Source organism: Dictyostelium purpureum (assembly GCF_000190715.1).
Source record: "Dictyostelium purpureum unplaced genomic scaffold DICPUscaffold_175, whole genome shotgun sequence".
In the NCBI taxonomy this organism is placed as follows: domain Eukaryota; phylum Evosea; class Eumycetozoa; order Dictyosteliales; family Dictyosteliaceae; genus Dictyostelium; species Dictyostelium purpureum.
This window is the reverse complement of record NW_003519512.1, coordinates 20,516-39,555: the sequence shown is the minus strand read 5'-3', so window position 1 is coordinate 39,555 and position 19,040 is coordinate 20,516. Positions and strand designations below refer to the sequence as shown.

The following is a 19,040-nucleotide window of genomic DNA, read 5'->3' as shown; positions in this document are numbered from 1 at the left end:
TATATAGTAATAATCATAATAATGTATAAATATTTATTAAAAAAAAAAAACTAATTATAGGTAGGTTTTTTTTTTTTTTTTTTTTTTTGTAAAATTAAATAAATAATAAAAACAGATAAAAAAATTCTATTTTAAGAATCAATTTTTTAAAAGAGAAAAAAAATATGGATTTTTTTTTTATTTAAATGCAATCTGTTTACTGTTTTATTTTTTATTTTTTATTCTAACAAACACAATGAAATACAACCATATTATAATTTCGCATTTTATTGTGTTGTGTTTTTGAACACCACACAATAAAGATATGCAAAATCCCAATTGGGTTTGGTGATTTTAAAAAAAAAAATTCATTTTTTGGCAAAGATTATCTTTATTAAAAGAAAAAAAATAAAAAAAAAATCAAAAAAGAAATATTTTTTATAATTTTTTTTTTTTTTTTTTTTTAAATTTTTTTAAAATTTTTTTTTTAAAATTTTTTTTATAAATTTTTTTCTCATATAAAAAACTCGCATCATTAATGATATGAAGGATCAAGCAGAAAGAAAATATAAATAATATATATTTCTCTCGCTCTTTTCCCCTTCTCAATCCACACATACATACAATTAATTATTTTAACATTTAAAAAACATTATTATAATTATTGTTGTTTGTTGTATATATAATAATAATTTTCTGTATATTTTTTTTTTTAAAAAATAAAAAAATTAATAATATTCACACAACACAAATAAACACACTTTAATCACCAATAAATCTTTGTTTTTTTTTTCTTTTTCTTTTTTTTTTTATGGGGATATATACTATTTTTTTTATCTATCAGCAATAATAATTGATAATTTAAAAATCAAATCAAAAATATCATTATTATTTAATATTAATAATAAAATAATAATAATAAATAATTAGCATTTAAATTATCATTTATTTTCAAAATACAAATAATTATTAAACAACAACCAAAACACCACTCACACAATAAATAAATTTTAAAAAATTAAAAAAAAAAAAAAAAAAAACCTAATATATTTTTTTTTTTTTTTTTACAATACTCAGCACACTATATAACATATATATTTTCAATATATATAGAATTCAAGATAAAAATGAGTGACGATGAAGATTGGGATGCCGATTTCGAAATTGATTCAACAGAATCACAGCAACAAATGACATCTTCTTTACAAAGAAAATTAACAATTGGAAATTTATCAAAGAAAAAATCAAAAATAGATTTAATGGAAGGTGTTAATAATAATAATAATAATAATAGTAGTAATAATAATAGTTTATCAACAAATAATGATAACAGAATTACAAATAGTAAAAGCAGCAGTTTTAATAAATTAAATTTACAACCAGCATTAAAAACATCAACTTCATCAACATCGGCTGCAACAACAACAACAAGTAGCACGACCAATAAAGCAAATACAGCCACAACATCATCAATTACAACACCAAAAAGAACAGGTTTAACAACTAGCATACAAAATTTTAGTGAAGAGGATGATGACGATGATGATTGGGATAGCCATTTAGAATCACCTTCAAAAAGTGTATTACAGGCAAGAAAAGAATCAGTAGCAGACGAGTGGGATGCCGATTTTGGGGACTCAAGTACTAGCGGTATGGGTTCACCAATAGCACCACAAATGAAAATTTTAGGTATCAGAGCAGATCCAACAATTAAAACTGAATGGGATGATGATTTTGTTTTCAATGATAGTTCCGAAAGTGAAAATAAATCAATTTTAACTCCAGCAATAAATATTTTATCAAGAGCCAAGTCTGGTGTAAATATACCTTCAGATAAAGTTTCACATACAGTTACAGAGTTATTATCATTCATAAATTGTAAATATTATTTAATTATATTATATTATTAAAAACTTAAAAATTAATATTAACTTGTTTTTTATTTTTTTCATTTCTAGTTGGTACCGATATTGAATCAAATTTCCAAATACCTCCATCACCAGTAAATAATATCCCAAAATTATTAACAGGTAGGATATCATTAATTTATTTATTTTTTAGTTTTTTTAGTGTAATATTAATATTTTTTTTCATTTTTTTTTTTTTTCCCTTTAGATTTAGAATTTAAAAAGAAAGTTGATAATCAATTATCATTTATTGAATTACAAGAATTAAAAGGTGATAATAATAAATTAGAGATTTCAAAGAGTTATTACGAGCTTGGTTTAATTTATCAACAACAACAACAAAATATATTTGCATTCAATCAATTTAGTACTGCTAATAAGATTTATCAAGATTATAAGGAGGATTTTAATACACCAATCGATGAAAATAATGACGCCTATGAATTGGAGCTCTATTATAATTTAGGTATTTCAGCAAAGACAATGGCCAATATTTTCAATGCTACAGAATATCTAAAGAAAGCATTAGAAGTTTCCAATAAAGACAAATCAATACAATCACCAATTCAATTGAAAATACTATTAGAGTTAGGTTTAGCATATCAAACTACTGAAACACCTGTATATTCAACCAAATATTTCGAACAATTATTACGTCTTGTATTATTTTCACACTGTGCACAACATAATCACAATAAAGAATGTTTAAATACCGAAAATCAAAAGAAGATTAAGGAATGGAGATATATAGCCATAGCATGTTTTCAAATGTCAAAAACTTTAAAACAATTAAATGAATATGATTTAGCATTGGGTTATATAAAACGTTCAATATTTTCTTTATCAAAATGTAATACTACTACCACCAATAATAATATTAATAATAATAATAACAATAATAATAAACAAATCATTTTAAATATAATAAATCAACAATTAATTAATTCAATTAAATTACAAGAAACTGAATCAATATCACTATTAAATGAATTAAAGAAATTACAACAGCAACAACATCAACAACAACAGGAAGCAGATAACACTACAGCTATCGATTTTGATTCATCCGATAACTCTGATGAAGACGAAGAAGATTGGGATGCCGAACTAGGTTTGGACGAAGAGGAAGATAGAAGACCAGTTTTACAATTGGCAGGTCAAAGCCCAGCTGTAGCTAATAATAATGGTAAAGATCGTATGTCAAACCACTATAAACTTTTAGATACTATTAATAATCAAAACTTTGAAATTGTAAAATATCCAAAGCCATCATACCTTTATTCTATGGTCACTCCAGATGGTCACCCATTCCTTCACGAAGAAGCACTCTCTCAATGGCTATCTAGAATTATTATTAAACAATTACAAGGTGAAGACCGTGCTCTTAGGGTTGTACCACAACGTTCATCTATTGAAGAGTTAAGAAATGACTACGCACAAGACCAAGTTAAAAATAAAAAGAATCCAAAAGTCTGGGCTCATGCTGCTTTAGAGTTTTGTTACACTCTTCATATTTTTGGACATGATGATCTATGTTGGGACACAATTATGGAGTTTTTTACTGATCTCCGTGATTGTGTTGCTGCTGCTTCATCGAGTAACTATAGCAGACAAGGTCTAGGTGGAACAGTTTTACCACCATCAATGGCACCATCCGAGAAACAAAGAAGACAAGAGTTAGAGGATAAAGAAAGTACTTTTCACTATGCACTTCAAATGCTTTATTTAGCATCAAAGCTTTGGACTATCGATGAAGATGCATCATATAAACATATGTATCAAGGTTTAAGAAATCTTTCAACTACCAATGCTCCCCATGTCGATATCATTGTCGCAGAATGTTACTCTCACCATTTACATAATAAAAATAGAGCCAATGATAATAGTGATGATGAAGATATTAGTACAGATTCAAGCTCTAGCGAAAATGAAGAACCAGAATTTAGAGTTAGACCCAATGAATTCTCCTCTATGGAAGAAGAGAAAACTAATCCACTTGGACAATTTATTAGAGTATATCAATATTGCCAATCAATTTTAAATAATCCAAATAGCGCCATTAATAAAAACAATAATATATCGTCACCATCACCATCACCAATTAAATCGACACCATCAAAAATTTCGGTATCAGCATCATTATCCACAAGTTCTTTACATAACCTTTCACCATCAAATTCAAATCAACATATTTATAGATCAGTTAATTCAAATAAAGAGTTTTTAGAAACAGGTGTAAAGAATGCAGTTGTTAGATCATTAGTCGCAATTCATTTCCATTTGAATGGTATTTCACCATTGACCACTAAAAGATTAACGGACGAAGTTTACATTTCGGACATTGATGTACAAAATGGTGGTATCGAATTATTAGATGCAAATCATCGTATGAAACTTTTAGCCGATATATATCCAGAAATTCCTCCAACATTCCTTAAAGCTAAAGCAGCCTATGCTTTAGGTCTAAATGCTGTAGATTTAAACGATCTTGTTTTAGCAGAGAAGTTCCTTTTCGAATGTCTTTATATTATTGACAATTGCCATAAACCAGCCATTGGCTTACCACTAGTATTATCAGAATTAGCAGCAAATGCTTCAATTAGCTATGCAAGTGTACTTTTAGACAACTTTAAATATCAATATGCTATTATCTCCTACGATAATGCTTTATTAAATTATAATATTAGAAAAAAGAAAGAATATGGTTCACTCTTACGTAAAGTTGCAGCTTTAGCCAGAGAAAATGATGACATACCATCAGCTATTTATTATTACAGACAAATTTTAAATAATTATTTAGAAGACGATCCACAAAGTAAAACAAATGAAATTATTTATCTATGTGAAACTATTAGCACATTGTATTGGGAAAAAGGAAACTATAAACAAGCCGAAGAATATTTAAAGGTAGTTTACTTTATTCTATCAAAACCATCACAATCTCCATCATCATCTGAAGTTTCAATCTCTTCAAGTCTCAACAAAGTTCCAGATACACCAAGATTTGATAATCCAATTTTCTTCCAATTCCAACTTAAAATGGCTCAACTCTATTTAGAAAGCTATCATTTCGAAAAGGGTCTTAGTCTTTTAGAGTTTATGAAAAAGCATCCATTGCCACACGGAAAGTTAAATTCTTTAATATTCATGTTGGCCAAAGCTTATACTAAAAAGGAATGGTTTGATGAATGCACAAGTCTTTTATCACAATTGGATAATGATGATTCACCACATTTCCCATCATCATTAAATTCATCAACCTCATCAAACTCATCTGGTTCATCATTCACAAATAGCAGTGGGGCAAATAGAAATCTTAAAAACTCTGGACCATTCCGTAATGGTGGAAGTAGTGGTAATAAAACCGAACGTAATCTAAAGTACTGGGAATTAAATTGTTTAAATTATTATCACTCCAATAAATTCTCTGAGGCATTGGTTTGTATCGAATGTGCCATTGAAACATGCCCAACCTCATCATTAAATGCCAGAGGTCATTATTTCTATATTCGTGGTAAAGTTTTACAAAAACTAGTATCATTCTCAAATGCCACTCTTGTCACTTTTCCAACCACTCTCCGTCCAACTGGTGATGACTGGAAAGAGATTGTCGACTCATGCACAACTACCAATTATCATTGTACTGGTGATTTAATTCAAGAATGTGTCGCAAGTTATAAGAGAGCCTACCACTACTTTAAATCTATTAGTGACGATGTTAGAATTCAAAAGACTGTTAGTCGTATTGCTGAAACCTATTTAGACCGTGTATTTGGTCCAGTTGCACTTTTACACTATCCATTTGACGATGTAGCACGTCTTCCACATTTCCCACAATCAAAGCTTATCCAAAAAGATAGCGAACAAGAACAACAATTATCAGATTTGAAAAAGAGAAAGATGAAGAAAGATTCACTTCGTTCATCAACCAATTCAACCGATTCAGCATCATCCAACCCAGCCACTCAAACATTAAAAGAATTTTATATCAGTTTTGAACTTATTGAAAATCCAGCTATATTGGCCATGGATATCAATATCGATACCTGCAATATTTTATTATTATTTAGAAGTTATATGAACATGGCCGAATTAAAATTCCTTCAAGGTGACCGTGATCTTGCCATTAGCTATTGGAATGAGTGCAGAAATCTCTACTATACCCTATTCTTTGATGGCCCATCACTAATTATAAAATCTGCACCACTCCAATTCATCAAAAAGATTTACTCTATTTGTAAACGTATGCTCCGTTTCCTCTTTGCATTTGATCAAGAGCTCATCAACAAGAATTTAATGTTGATTGATAGTTATTTAAATTTAGAAATCGATATTCAACAAGCTAAACAACGTCCAATTCATTCTTCAAAACCATTAGGTTACGAATCAACACCACAAATCGATAAAATTTATGTACCATATGCTTATAAATCATTAACAATTGGTAGAAGCTTCAAAAAGAATCGTATGGAAGTATCATTCTCTGTAAACAATAAAGTTGGTGGTAGCGGCGGCAACGGTACACCTGGCTCCAAAGGCTCCGCAATGGCCGGTAGTCCAAATGGTAAAGGTAAAGATGATCCACTCAATTTGAAAGTTTTCAATGAAAAGACTAGAGATGAAGAAAAAAGTGTTTCAACCGGTGATGAAGTTGGTGAAAAAATTTGGGGATCTTTCCATTCAATTAAAAATGAAATTAGAAAATATTCAATTGGTAAAATTACTCAAGAAGAATTGGCCACTCGTGATAAAGGTATCATTAAACAAATTTTAAAAGTTATGCAATCATATAAAAACCATATCAGTAATAGTTATCTTGGTGGTAGTAATAGTAGCAATAGCCCTGCAGGTAGTCCACAACAACAAACGCAACAACAACAAACACAACAATCATTTAGCAATAGTCCATCATCAGGTGGCTCTTCACCATTACAACACCCATTTAGTTCAAATAATCTAGCCAGTCTTTTTAGAGCCCAAACCAAAAACGCTCTTGATAATAGTAGAAATAGAACACCATCTAATGCTGGTCCAGGAACAGTTAGAAATAATGCATCAAAATATGAGGAAATTTCATTCAACTCCTCAACCAGTCGTATAAATGCTTCGCTTCAAAGATTAGTAATTTCTTTACAAATTGATAACTATTTCATTCATTATGTTCCAAGCTCAGGCAGAAAGAAATTTAATAGAATTGGCGCAACTGAAGAGTTAACACCTTTAGCACCACCATCAAATATTTTATATCTTGAAATATATTTACTCTCAAATGCTAATGAAAAAGCTTCGTTTGTAGTTTCACCTTTAATAACTTTAGAAAAGATTTTATTATTCCTTTGTAATCGTCCATATTGGGCTTCACCTGGTGCTTCACCAAACGATCCACATCTCGATCCATCATCAACCAAAAAGAAATCATTCTTTGGTTCATTTAGCAGAGCTAATCAAAATTCATTCAAGTCATCACCCAAATTTATTGAAAAAACACAAAATTTCCATACAGAATTTATTTCATTTTTAACTACAACCATTGGTCCACCAACAGGAAATGAAGATGAATTATCCCATCATGTTTCACCCACATTTACCTCAACTGGTACTCCACCATTAACAAGCTCAAATCCACCAGACTCCCCACCACAAAATAGAAGAGGTGCCATACCAAACATTCCAAGTGATAATTGCTCTGATAAATCTGATTCTGAAAAATCTGATAAATCAGAAAGAGAATTTAATAGATCTGATACTGCCTCAAATAGCTCCAGTGTTTCAACTACAAGTACCACAACACATGTCGTTAGTCATCAACATCAATCAACACATCCACATTTACCAAGCCCAGCATTATTAAACCCAGATATTCATGGCAGAAGTATGAGTGTTGGTTCAAGCTCTGGTAGAAAATTCTATAGCTCACAACAAATATCGCTAGTATCAATGGCCAAAAGAATGATTCGTAGTGAAGATCCAGCTTACTCTAAAGCTTATATTTCAATCGATCAACTCTCCTATCAAATTTGTAAAGTTTTCTCTCATCGTGAAATGCGTGAATGTTCAGAACAAAATCCACTCCAGCTTTATCTCTTTGTAAATTCTGGTGAAGAAAGAAAGAGTCTTTCAACATTTGATTCAGCTCAACAACAAAAAACCAATGACCAAGCCATCACATTCACACCAGAAATTCTTTCATCATTCAACTCTTTACTCTCTCTAGTATCAACTGATAAAAACCCAGCCGAAGAAGCCGAACGTAAAAAGATTGTTAGTGAAATTCAACACACTACATTCTCTTCACTCTTTGAAATTTTACCAGCAGAAAAAGAAAAACTTAAGAGTCAACTATCATCCACCCAAGCCTCACAACATACAAAGAAATCAAGTACATCAGCAATGGTGAAATCAGCATTGCCTTTTGGTTTATTCTCTTCATCATCCACCAAACTACATTCGAACGATACTGTCACCACCGTCAATGTTTCAACATCACCACTTTTATTTATTTGTTCAAAGAGTTTACAAATTTTCCCATGGGAATTAATCTTACCAGAATTCACTGTTCGTTTCAAATCATTATTTGATATATTGAAGAGTAATTATATTAGTATCAGTAGCAATGAAGAATCTGAAAATCAATGTCCTGCCACCCCACTCTTTATTAGTTGCTGCTATTCTCAAATGGATAAAGCCCAAAATACCGATGCTATTAAAAAAGATTACTCCTTAAAATCAACTCTCTACAGCCTCTACACTACACCATTAAAACCAGCTGGTAATAGAATTGTACATTCAAACCATCCATATCATTCAGCTCTCATTAAAATTGGTACAAAGCCCTCAATTATTAAAAAGAAATATAAATATCTCGAATTCTTTGATCTTTCAACTCCAATTAATAACCATATCACCAAATTAATTGATGAAATCAATAATAATAACCAATTTTACCCAATTGTTGTATTTACATATAATGATTTAGTCGATCTATCACAAATTCCAATTTTATTATTAAAGTAAGTCTTTAAATATAAATAATATTTACTCTTTTTAATTATATAATTAAATATTAATATATTTTATTTTTATTTTTTTAGGATCAAACCAATAAGCTATGTATTATTTATTCCATTCGCTAAACAAAAAGAAATTATGAATAGATTCTTTAAACTTTATGATAACCATCTCAAACAAACTTCTAAAGGTACTCCAACCACCACAAGAAAAGAAAGATATCAATTCCTCGTTTCTGCTATTCAAACAATTAAAGAAGAATTTTACACACCAATAGTATTTTATAATCCAACATTTTTTGTAAATAATGATGATAATTAAATTAAATTATTAAAATAATATATATAATATAATAAATGAAAAACTATTTTTTTTTTTTTATTAATGTTAAAAACACTCTAGTTTTTTTTTATATTTTTAAATGTTTGTTTAAAAAATATAAAATATAATTTTATTATTAAAGTTTTTTAAAAAATATTTTATTTACAACAAGTTATTTTAATTATATACCTAATATAACTTTTTTTTTTTTTTCTTTTTTTTTTTATATATATAACTAAATTATTACTATTTAATTATTGATCCTTTGTTATGCTATTATTCTATATAATTTCAATTATAAGGCATATAACTTTATATTATTTTTATCGTTGTCTAATGGTTTAACTAAATCTACGAAATCGGTATGGTTTTCTAATAAAATTGATTTCTTCTTTTGGAAATAATTTGGATAGGTTTCTTTTAATTGACATACATATGACCAATATTCTTTGGTGACGGCTCTACATTCATCAATACGTTGTACCTCTGGATCTGCTTTTTTCTTATTAAAATAATCTACATAGTTTTTATATTTTTTAGAAAATCTTTCTATATCAGACATACACAAATAGTATGTCATATATCTGTCATTAACTTGTCTATGATGTTCTACTGCAAAATATTCCTTTTCTTCAGACATTTTATAAATTGTATTGTTTTATAATTTATTTATTAACTATCTTTTATTTTTAATTACTAGTAATATTTATTTATTTTATTAATATTAATATTATTATTATTGTTTGTAACAAATATTATTGTTATTAAATTTTTATATGATTTATTATACAAATAATTTATATGGTTAAATTTTTTTTTTTTTTATTTTAAATTAAAAAAATAAAATTTTTTTTTTAAATTTCCATTTTTTTAGATATTTTTAAAAAATTCATGAATTTTTTTTTGATGTGAATTTTCTTTTGAAATGAATAATAATACTTATCTTTTTTTTTAATACAAATTTAACCAATTTTTTAACATTATATTAAATTATTTGAAACAGAGTAAAAATAATTGAAAATTAATATTACCCCACCATATATCATTTAAATCAAGTTTTTTATTTTTTTATTATTTTTATTATTTTTATTATTTTTATTTTTTTTTTATTTTCCTATTTTTTATTTTTTTATTTAATTTATTTTTTTTAATTTATAATATAATTTTTTAAAATTAAAAAGGTAACGATAACATTTATAACACTATAATAGTATTATTTGATAGCAAAAAATTAAAATATCTATAGAAGTTTCTATAATGGAAGTAATTAAAAAAATAAAATGTTTTCGTTTTTTTTATTTTTTTTTATTTTTTTTATAATTTTGATTTCATTCTCTGGGAAGTCAACGAAATTTTGGTTTTCAAAATTTTTTTTTAATTTTCTGTTTAAATACCATGGAAATGATCTATAATCGAATATTATACCTCTTCCATGTACCTCTTCCATTTGGGAGATCAACGACAAAAGTGAATAGTATAAGAGTAAAAACTGACTTGTAAAAATTGAATGGGTTTTTTTTTTAAAAATATTTTATTTAATTTTTTATTTGAATAAAAAAAAAAGTATAAAATTAACCAGTATTACTAATTTTTTCATTTTTTATTTTATCAGTGAAACTAATAAATATTCATTTGATATTTTTATACAGATAATTTATATAAATTTTTGTATTGTATTTAAAAAAATTTATTCCAATTATAAAATTTAAAATTTTCAAATTATATCGTTATATATATTTTATATATTCCAATAAACTTATCACGTGATTTTAAAAGAGGTAGGTATTCTCTAATTAATTTTTTTTTATTTTTTTCGAAAATGGGTTAATAATAATTTTTTTAATTTTTCAAAAATTTTTTTTTTTTAATTTTTTTAAATACAATACATAATTTTCATTTATTAATATCTCTTTTTTTTTTTTTTTTTTTTAATATTTATTTTCACACTTTTTTTTTTTTTAGTTAAAAAATAATAAAACAATGTTCAAAAGTATAATTATTGCATTAACAACACCACCAATTAATAGTAAAAATAATAATCTCCCAAATGGCGTTATTGCAGGTTCACAATTAGATTCAGAAAAAGAAAAAAGAAAATCAAAAGATGTTACTAAAATTGTTGTAGTAGGTGGTGGTGCTGGTGGTCTTTCTGTTGCGTCTCAATTAGAACATAATTTCAAATCAAAAGGTGATATTGTTATCATTGAACCAAGCGACAAACATTACTACCAACCACTTTGGACTTTAGTTGGAGGTGGTATTTTTTCAAGAAAAGATAGTGAAAAGGATGAAAAAGATTGTATCCCAAAAGGTACTACATGGATGAAGGATTCTGTTACTCAATTTAAACCAGAGGTAAGTTTTTTTTTTTTTTTTTTTTTTTTTTTTTTTTTTTTTTTTTTTTTTTTTTAAATTAAATTTTTCATTGTTATTAATTTTTTTTTTTCTTTTAGGATAACATTGTTTTAACTAAAGATGGTAAACAAGTTGACTATGATTATTTGGTTGTTGCAACTGGTTTAGCTATTCATTGGGATAAAGTTAAAGGATTAAAAGAAAATTTGGGTAAAAATGGTGTTACATCAAACTATTCATACGATAGCTGCGAAAAAACATTTGATTTCATAAAGTCAATGAAACCAGGAAATACTGCAATTTTTACATTCCCAAATACAGGTATTAAATGTGGAGGTGCCCCACAAAAGATTATGTGGTTAGCTGATGACTATTTTAGAAGACAAGGTATGGCCAATAAAATCAATATTCAATTTAATACAGCTGGTGTTTCAATGTTTGCAGTAAAGAAATACTCTGATGCTCTTGATACTATGGCCAAAGAAAAAGGTATTACTCAAAACTTTAAGTACAACCTTATCGAAATCAAAGGTGATGCTAAAGAAGCTATCTTTGAAACACCAGAAGGCAACAAAACAGTAAAGTACGACATGATTCACGTTACTCCACCAATGGGTGCCCCAGACGTTATCAAGAATTCACCACTTGCCGATCCAGCTTCTGGTTTTGTTAATGTTAATAAAGAAACCCTCCAACATGTAAAATATGATAATGTTTTTTCATTGGGTGACTCTTCGAATTTACCAACCTCAAAGACTGCTGCCGCTATTACCTCTCAAGCACCAGTTTTAGTTAGTAATTTAATATCACATAAAATGGGACTCCCATTAAAGGCCAAATATGACGGTTACACATCATGTCCAATCACCACATCTTATAACAAACTTATTTTAGCAGAGTTCAAATATGGTAACGAAGTAGCAGAATCTTTACCATGGGATCAATCAAAAGAATCTTACTTCCCAATGTTTCTTAAAAAGTATGTTTTCCCATTTGCCTACTGGAATGGTATGTTAAATGGTCATTGGTTTGGTAAAAATTTACTTTTGAATCCAGTCGAAACTCCAAAAATAAATAAATAAACTTATACACATCTTAATTAAAATAAATATATTTATTAATTTTATTTTAAAATCGATTAATTTTTTTTTTTTATTTTCCATTTTTTTTTTTTTTAATTTTATAAATATTGTTTTTTTTAAAAAATATTGTTTTGTTTTTTTTTTTTATTATAAAATTTAATTTAATTAATCACATTAATCGTTAATAAATTAAATTAAAGGAACAAACCAAAAAAAAAAATTAAAGTCAATAATACTACCGCATTATACCAATAAAGTACAGTTACCATGGAATTAATTACACTATACTTTCATAAAACGATTTGTTAAAAAGCTTTAATTTTAATTTTTTTCTAAAAGATTAATTATAAAACACCAGGTGGGAGGGATGATGATATTTAGGGAAAAAACTAAAATATAAATCATTTATTAGAGGATATATTTAATTACTTATGTTAATTATTTTTTTATATAAAAAAAGTGTTATAGTAATTTTAGTAAAAAAAGTATTTGGATAAAATAGATTAAACAGGTCCTATTTTATCATTTATACTTTTTTCCTTTTTATGAAATTAAAACAACAACAAATCATTATTACAGGACATGATAACAATCGAAAAAATACTTAAGTTGTTAATTTTTATTCAACAATATTATAAATTAATCAAAATTAAACAAAGATTCAAGATAGTTACAGGATCAATGGTTCCATAATAGAAGAGGATCCCATTTACTCAACTCTTTTGGGAATAACAAAAAGTTATATGATGAAAATGATTATGAATACAATTGGAAATTATATCAAAATCCAATCTCTCGGCCACAAAAAGAAAAAATTATTATCACTGTCTTAATTGTAAGACATACCAAAAATTATTCAATATGATGATATAGAACTTGCATAAGATTAAAATGAATACCAAAAATAAAGTCTTTTTGAGGAATTTAATAAATCATTGTCTTAACAAAATGAAATTTATCAACTTTTAAATAGGGAAAAACAAGAACCATATAATGACTCTTCTCTAAAAAATCAAGGCCAACCATTCTTTCCACTTTTAAATCAAAGTCAATTAAAAAAAATATAATGATTCATCATCAGAAGAAAATGATATCGATTATTACAATTGAGTTATCAAAAACCACCAACACCATCATCAGTATTACCTTTAGTTTTTCCAAAGGAATATACACCGAGTGAAGAAGAAATTAATGAGGATCAAGTAATTCAAAATGTGGAATAGGGGGTTAAAAATTTTTTAAATTTTTTTTATTGGTATCCTTTTTTAAAGTTTTTTTTAATTTTTTAGATATTTTTAAGAAAAATATTTTTTAAAATTTTGGTAAAATTTATTTAATTTATTTTATTTTTTTATTTATTTTTATATTAATAATGGATGGGCAACTATCATCTCTAATTAAATTTCGCGTAAATGAAGAGCTAAAAAACAGTAGTAATATTAGTGATAGGTAAGTAGAATATAATACAATAAATAATTAAAAGCATATTAATTGCTTTTTAACTATTTATTATAGATTATTATATATAGTTTGGAATAATATATTTTTAAGAAATGAAATTCATAAACATATTTTAAAGTTTATTGAACATAGTTTTGTAGCTCTTGATAAATCCCGCTATTACCAGTTTAAATATAAATCTTATATAACAACACTTAGGTGGCATGGTGGTTCACTTCCAGATAAAAATGAATTTCCACCATTTTTAACAAATTTATATTTGTACGGTTTTTCTGAAATGTTACCTCAAACAGCTTTACCAAATACAATTACTACTCTCACATTCTCTAGAATGTTTAACCAAGTAGTTCTAACCGACACATTACCAAATAGTCTCACAACACTCACATTCGGTGATTGTTTTAACCAAGTAATTCCACCCGAAACATTACCAAATAGTCTTAAAACACTCACACTCGGTATTCATTTTAACCAATATTTTCTACCCGGGTCATTACCAAATAGTCTCACAACACTCACATTCGATCATTTTTTTAACCAAGTAGTTCCACCTGGCACATTACCGAATAGTCTCGCAACACTCACATTCGGCCATAGTTTTAACCAAGTAGTTACACCTGGCACATTACCAAATAGTCTCACAACACTCACATTCGGTAATGATTTTAACCAAGTAGTCCCACCCGGAACATTACCAAATAGTCTCACAACACTCACATTCTCTAAAATGTTTAACCAAGTAGTTCTACCCGGCACATTACCAAATAGTCTCATAAACCTCACATTCGGAAATAAATTTAACCAAGTGGTTACACCCGGCATATTACCAAATAGTCTCACAACACTCGAATTCGAGAGTAATTTTAACCAAGTAGTTCCACCTGGCACATTACCAAATAGTCTCACAACACTTACATTCGGTCATCGTTTTAACCAAGTTGTTCCACCTGGCACATTACCAAAAAGTCTCACAAGACTCACATTCGGCTATGATTTTAACCAAGTAGTTACACCCGACACATTACCAAATACTCTCACAACACTCACATTCGGTTATCATTTTAACCAAGTAGTTCTACCCGACACATTACCAAATACTCTCACAACACTCAAATTCGGCTATGATTTCAACCAAGTAATTCTACCCAGCACATTACCAAATAGTCTCATAAACCTCACACTCGGAAATAAATTTAACCAAGTAGTTACACCCGGCACATTACCAAATAGTCTCACAACACTCGAATTCAAGAGTAATTTTAACCAGGTAGTTCCACCCGGGACATTACCAAATAGTCTCACAACACTAACATTCGGTCATCGTTTTAACCAAGTAGTTCCACCCGGCACATTACCAAATAGTCTCACAACCCTTACATTCGGCTATGATTTTAACCAAGTAGTTACACCCGGCACATTACCAAATACTCTCACAACACTCACATTCGGTAAAGATTTTAAACAAGTAGTTCTACCCGACACATTACCAAATAATCTCACAACACTCACATTCGGTGATTATTTTAACCAAGTAATTCTACCCGACACATTACCAAATAGTCTCACAACACTCACATTCGGTCAAAAATTTAACCAAGAATTTCTACCCGGCTCATTACCAAATAGTCTCACAACACTCACATTCGGTGGTGATTTTAACCAAGTAATTCTACCTGACACATTACCAAATAGTCTCACAACACTCACATTCGGGTATCGTTTTAACCAAGTAGTTCCACCCGACACATTACCAAATGCTCTCACAACACTCACATTCGGTGGTAGTTTTAACCAAGTAATTCTACCCGACACATTACCAAATACTCTCACAACACTCACATTCGGTAAAGATTTTAACCAAGTAGTTACACCTGGCACATTACCAAATAGTCTCACAACACTCACATTCTGTCATTATTTTAACCAAGTAGTTACACCTGACACATTACCAAATACCCTCACAACACTCACATTCGGGTATCGTTTTAACCAAGTAGTTACACCCGGAACTTTACCAAATAGTCTCACAACACTCACATTCGGTGATTGTTTTAACCAAGTAGTTACACCCGGCACATTACCAAATAGTCTCACAACACTCACATTCGGTAAAGATTTTAACCAAGTAGTTACACCTGGCTCATTACCAAATACTCTCACAACATTTAAATCCGGATATAATTTGTAGATGGAGTAACTTTGGTTATAAATTAATAACAAAAATATTTAATTCTATGAATCAAATAAATATACAATTGTTTATTTGTGAAAACCGAAATCTGTACAGATTAAAAAAACTGTGTTGCGTAATAAATGAGGTATATTGATGTGTTCATGTAATTTATTTTTTACAAAAAATCATACAAAAATAAATCAATTGTTGATATAAAATCTTTATTTATATTTTTAATATTAATTTTTAATTTTTTTATTTTTATTTTTAATTTTTAATTTTAAATAATAAATTATTTAAAATAAAGGAAAATAAAAATATGGCCAAAGAAAAAGGTATTACTCAAAACTTTAAATACAACCTTATCGAAATCAAAGGTGATGCTAAAGAAGCTATCTTTGAAACACCAGAAGGCAATAAAACAGTAAAGTACGACATGATCCACGTTACTCCACCAATGGGTGCCCCAGACGTTATCAAGAATTCACCACTTGCCGACCCAGCTTCTGGTTTTGTTAATGTTAATAAAGAAACCCTTCAACATGTAAAATATGATAATGTTTTCTAATTGGGTGACTCTTCAAATTTACCAACCTCAAAGACTGCTGCCGCTATTACATCTCAAACACCAGTTTTAGTTAGTAATTTAATATCACATAAAATGGGACTCCCATTAAAGGCCAAATATGACGGTTACACATCATGTCCAATCACCACATCTTATAACAAACTTATTTTAGCAGAGTTCAAATATGGTAACGAAGTAGCAGAATCTTTACCATGGGATCAATCAAAAGAATCTTACTTTCCAATGTTTCTTAAAAAGTATGTTTTCCCATTTGCCTACTGGAATGGTATGTTAAATGGTCATTGGTTTGGTAAAAATTTACTTTTGAATCCAGTCGAAACTCCAAAAATAAATAAATAAATAAACATATTTATTATAAAATCTATTAAAATTTTTTTTTTAAATATTAATGATTGTAAAACACCAGGTGGGATGATATTTAGGGAAAAAACTTAAATAAATATGATTTATAAATGGATATATTTAATTACTTTGGCTAAATATTTTTTATATAAAAAAAGTATAAATGACAAAATAAAAATTTGGATATAACAAGTTCTATTTTAAACAAGTAGTATTTTAATACAAATTTTTATTTTGACATTTATACTTTTTTTCCTTTAAAAAAAAATTATATTTTTTATGAATTTAACACAGCAAAAAATCATTGAGCTACGATAAATGATAACAATTGAAACAACCACCTAAGTGAATTTTTATATGTTGAAGGATCATTGTCTCAAAAAAATGAAATTTATGAACAACAATATCAACTTTTAAATAGGGGGCAACAAGAGTCATTATATGCTCGAAAAGTGAAAGTCAAGACGATCCATTCATTCCATTTCTAAATCAAAATCAATTAAAATGATTCATTATTAGAAGAAATTGATATCGATTATAACAATTGGGGATGTTATCAAATAACAAACACTTCTCCACCATCAAAGTTTTTCAAAAAGGAATATACATCAAGTTAAGCTAAAATTAATGATGATCAAGTATCAAAATGTTGAACAAGAGTGTTATAAATTTAAATATTTTTTATTTAAATCTTAAGTTTTGAAATTTTTTTTTAATTTTTTTGCATATTTTTTTTAAGTTTGATAAAATATTTGTATTTATATTTTTTTTTTATTTTTTGATTTTTGTATTTAATATATATTTTTATATTTGTATTTATATTTTTTTTTATTTTTTAATATATTTTTATATTAATAATGGATGAGACACTATCATCTCTAATTAAATTTAGAGTAAAAGAAGAGTTAAAAAACAGTAGCAATAAAAGTGAAAGGTAAGTGCAATACAATACAATAAATATTAATTAAAAGCACATTAATTAGTTTTTTCACTTTTTAACTATTTATTATAATAAATAGATTGTTATATAGAGTTTGGAATAATAAATTTTTAAGAAATGAAATTCATAAACATATTTTAAAGTTTATTAAGCATAGCATTGTAGATCTTGATAAATCCCGTTATGACCGGTTTAAAAAAAAAATCGTATATAACAACACTTAAGTTGGGTGGTGATCCACTACCAGATAAAAATGAATTTCCACCATTTTTAACAAATTTGTATTTGTACGGTTTTTATAAAATGCTACCACCAACAGTTTTACCAAATACAATTACTACACTCATATTCGGTGATTGTTTTGACCAAGTAGTTACACCAGGCTCATTACCAAGGTGAGGAGTAACACAGTAAAAAAAACATCTGGATCCTGATATCCACCCAAATTCAGAACTCTGCCATTTTAAATGGTATGAATCGTTAAACGATACCCGGTCCGGTCTCATCAATCAGAATGCATTGCAGGTATAACACAGACTAGACCAAACCACAAAGATTGTGATACTGATCTTAGTGGTCCCGGCTTATATGAACAGAAGCTGGCTCTGACTACCACAGAAAAAATAGCCAAGGTAATAATCAATATGTCCGCACCAAGTGAATCAATGAATTCCTAAACAAAGTAAAAACATAACATTAATACTAAAAAAAAACTATAAATAAAGTGGTCAGTTCATGACTAATAATTAAATACCAAATAGTCTCACAACACTCACATTCAGTATTCATTTTAACCAAGTAATTCTACCTGACACATTACCAAATAGTCTCACAACACTCACATTCGGGTATCGTTTTAACCAAGTAGTTACACCCGGCACAT

At 27.8% G+C, this 19,040-nt stretch overlaps 5 protein-coding genes across 5 annotated transcripts; 4 read left to right on the top strand and 1 right to left on the bottom strand.

Annotated features, from left to right (window-relative positions):
• Positions 1 to 1,106: 1,106 nt before the first annotated feature.
• DICPUDRAFT_153830 (uncharacterized protein) lies at positions 1,107 to 9,215 on the top strand (the record flags this gene model as incomplete). The annotated part of the gene is made up of 4 exons (XM_003289395.1): positions 1,107 to 1,857; positions 1,938 to 2,009; positions 2,095 to 8,896; positions 8,978 to 9,215. 4 exons carry the CDS (start codon positions 1,107 to 1,109, stop codon positions 9,213 to 9,215), a joined length of 7,863 nt encoding a protein of 2,620 aa, XP_003289443.1.
• A 295-nt stretch (positions 9,216 to 9,510) lies between these two features.
• DICPUDRAFT_80210 (uncharacterized protein) lies at positions 9,511 to 9,855 on the bottom strand (the record flags this gene model as incomplete). Its single annotated transcript, XM_003289384.1, has 1 exon — positions 9,511 to 9,855. The coding sequence occupies one exon, from the start codon at positions 9,853 to 9,855 to the stop codon at positions 9,511 to 9,513; it is 345 nt and encodes a 114-aa protein (XP_003289432.1).
• A 1,320-nt stretch (positions 9,856 to 11,175) lies between these two features.
• On the top strand, positions 11,176 to 12,652 carry DICPUDRAFT_56106 (uncharacterized protein; the record flags this gene model as incomplete). The annotated part of the gene is made up of 2 exons (XM_003289394.1): positions 11,176 to 11,570; positions 11,669 to 12,652. Exons 1-2 carry the CDS (start codon positions 11,196 to 11,198, stop codon positions 12,650 to 12,652), a joined length of 1,359 nt encoding a protein of 452 aa, XP_003289442.1. The 5' UTR covers positions 11,176 to 11,195.
• A 1,372-nt stretch (positions 12,653 to 14,024) lies between these two features.
• On the top strand, positions 14,025 to 16,301 carry DICPUDRAFT_80208 (uncharacterized protein; the record flags this gene model as incomplete). The annotated part of the gene is made up of 2 exons (XM_003289393.1): positions 14,025 to 14,101; positions 14,168 to 16,301. The coding sequence occupies 2 exons, from the start codon at positions 14,025 to 14,027 to the stop codon at positions 16,299 to 16,301; spliced, it is 2,211 nt and encodes a 736-aa protein (XP_003289441.1).
• A 304-nt stretch (positions 16,302 to 16,605) lies between these two features.
• DICPUDRAFT_80207 (uncharacterized protein) lies at positions 16,606 to 17,214 on the top strand (the record flags this gene model as incomplete). Its single annotated transcript, XM_003289392.1, has 2 exons — positions 16,606 to 16,830; positions 16,888 to 17,214. 2 exons carry the CDS (start codon positions 16,606 to 16,608, stop codon positions 17,212 to 17,214), a joined length of 552 nt encoding a protein of 183 aa, XP_003289440.1.
• Positions 17,215 to 19,040: the final 1,826 nt, after the last annotated feature.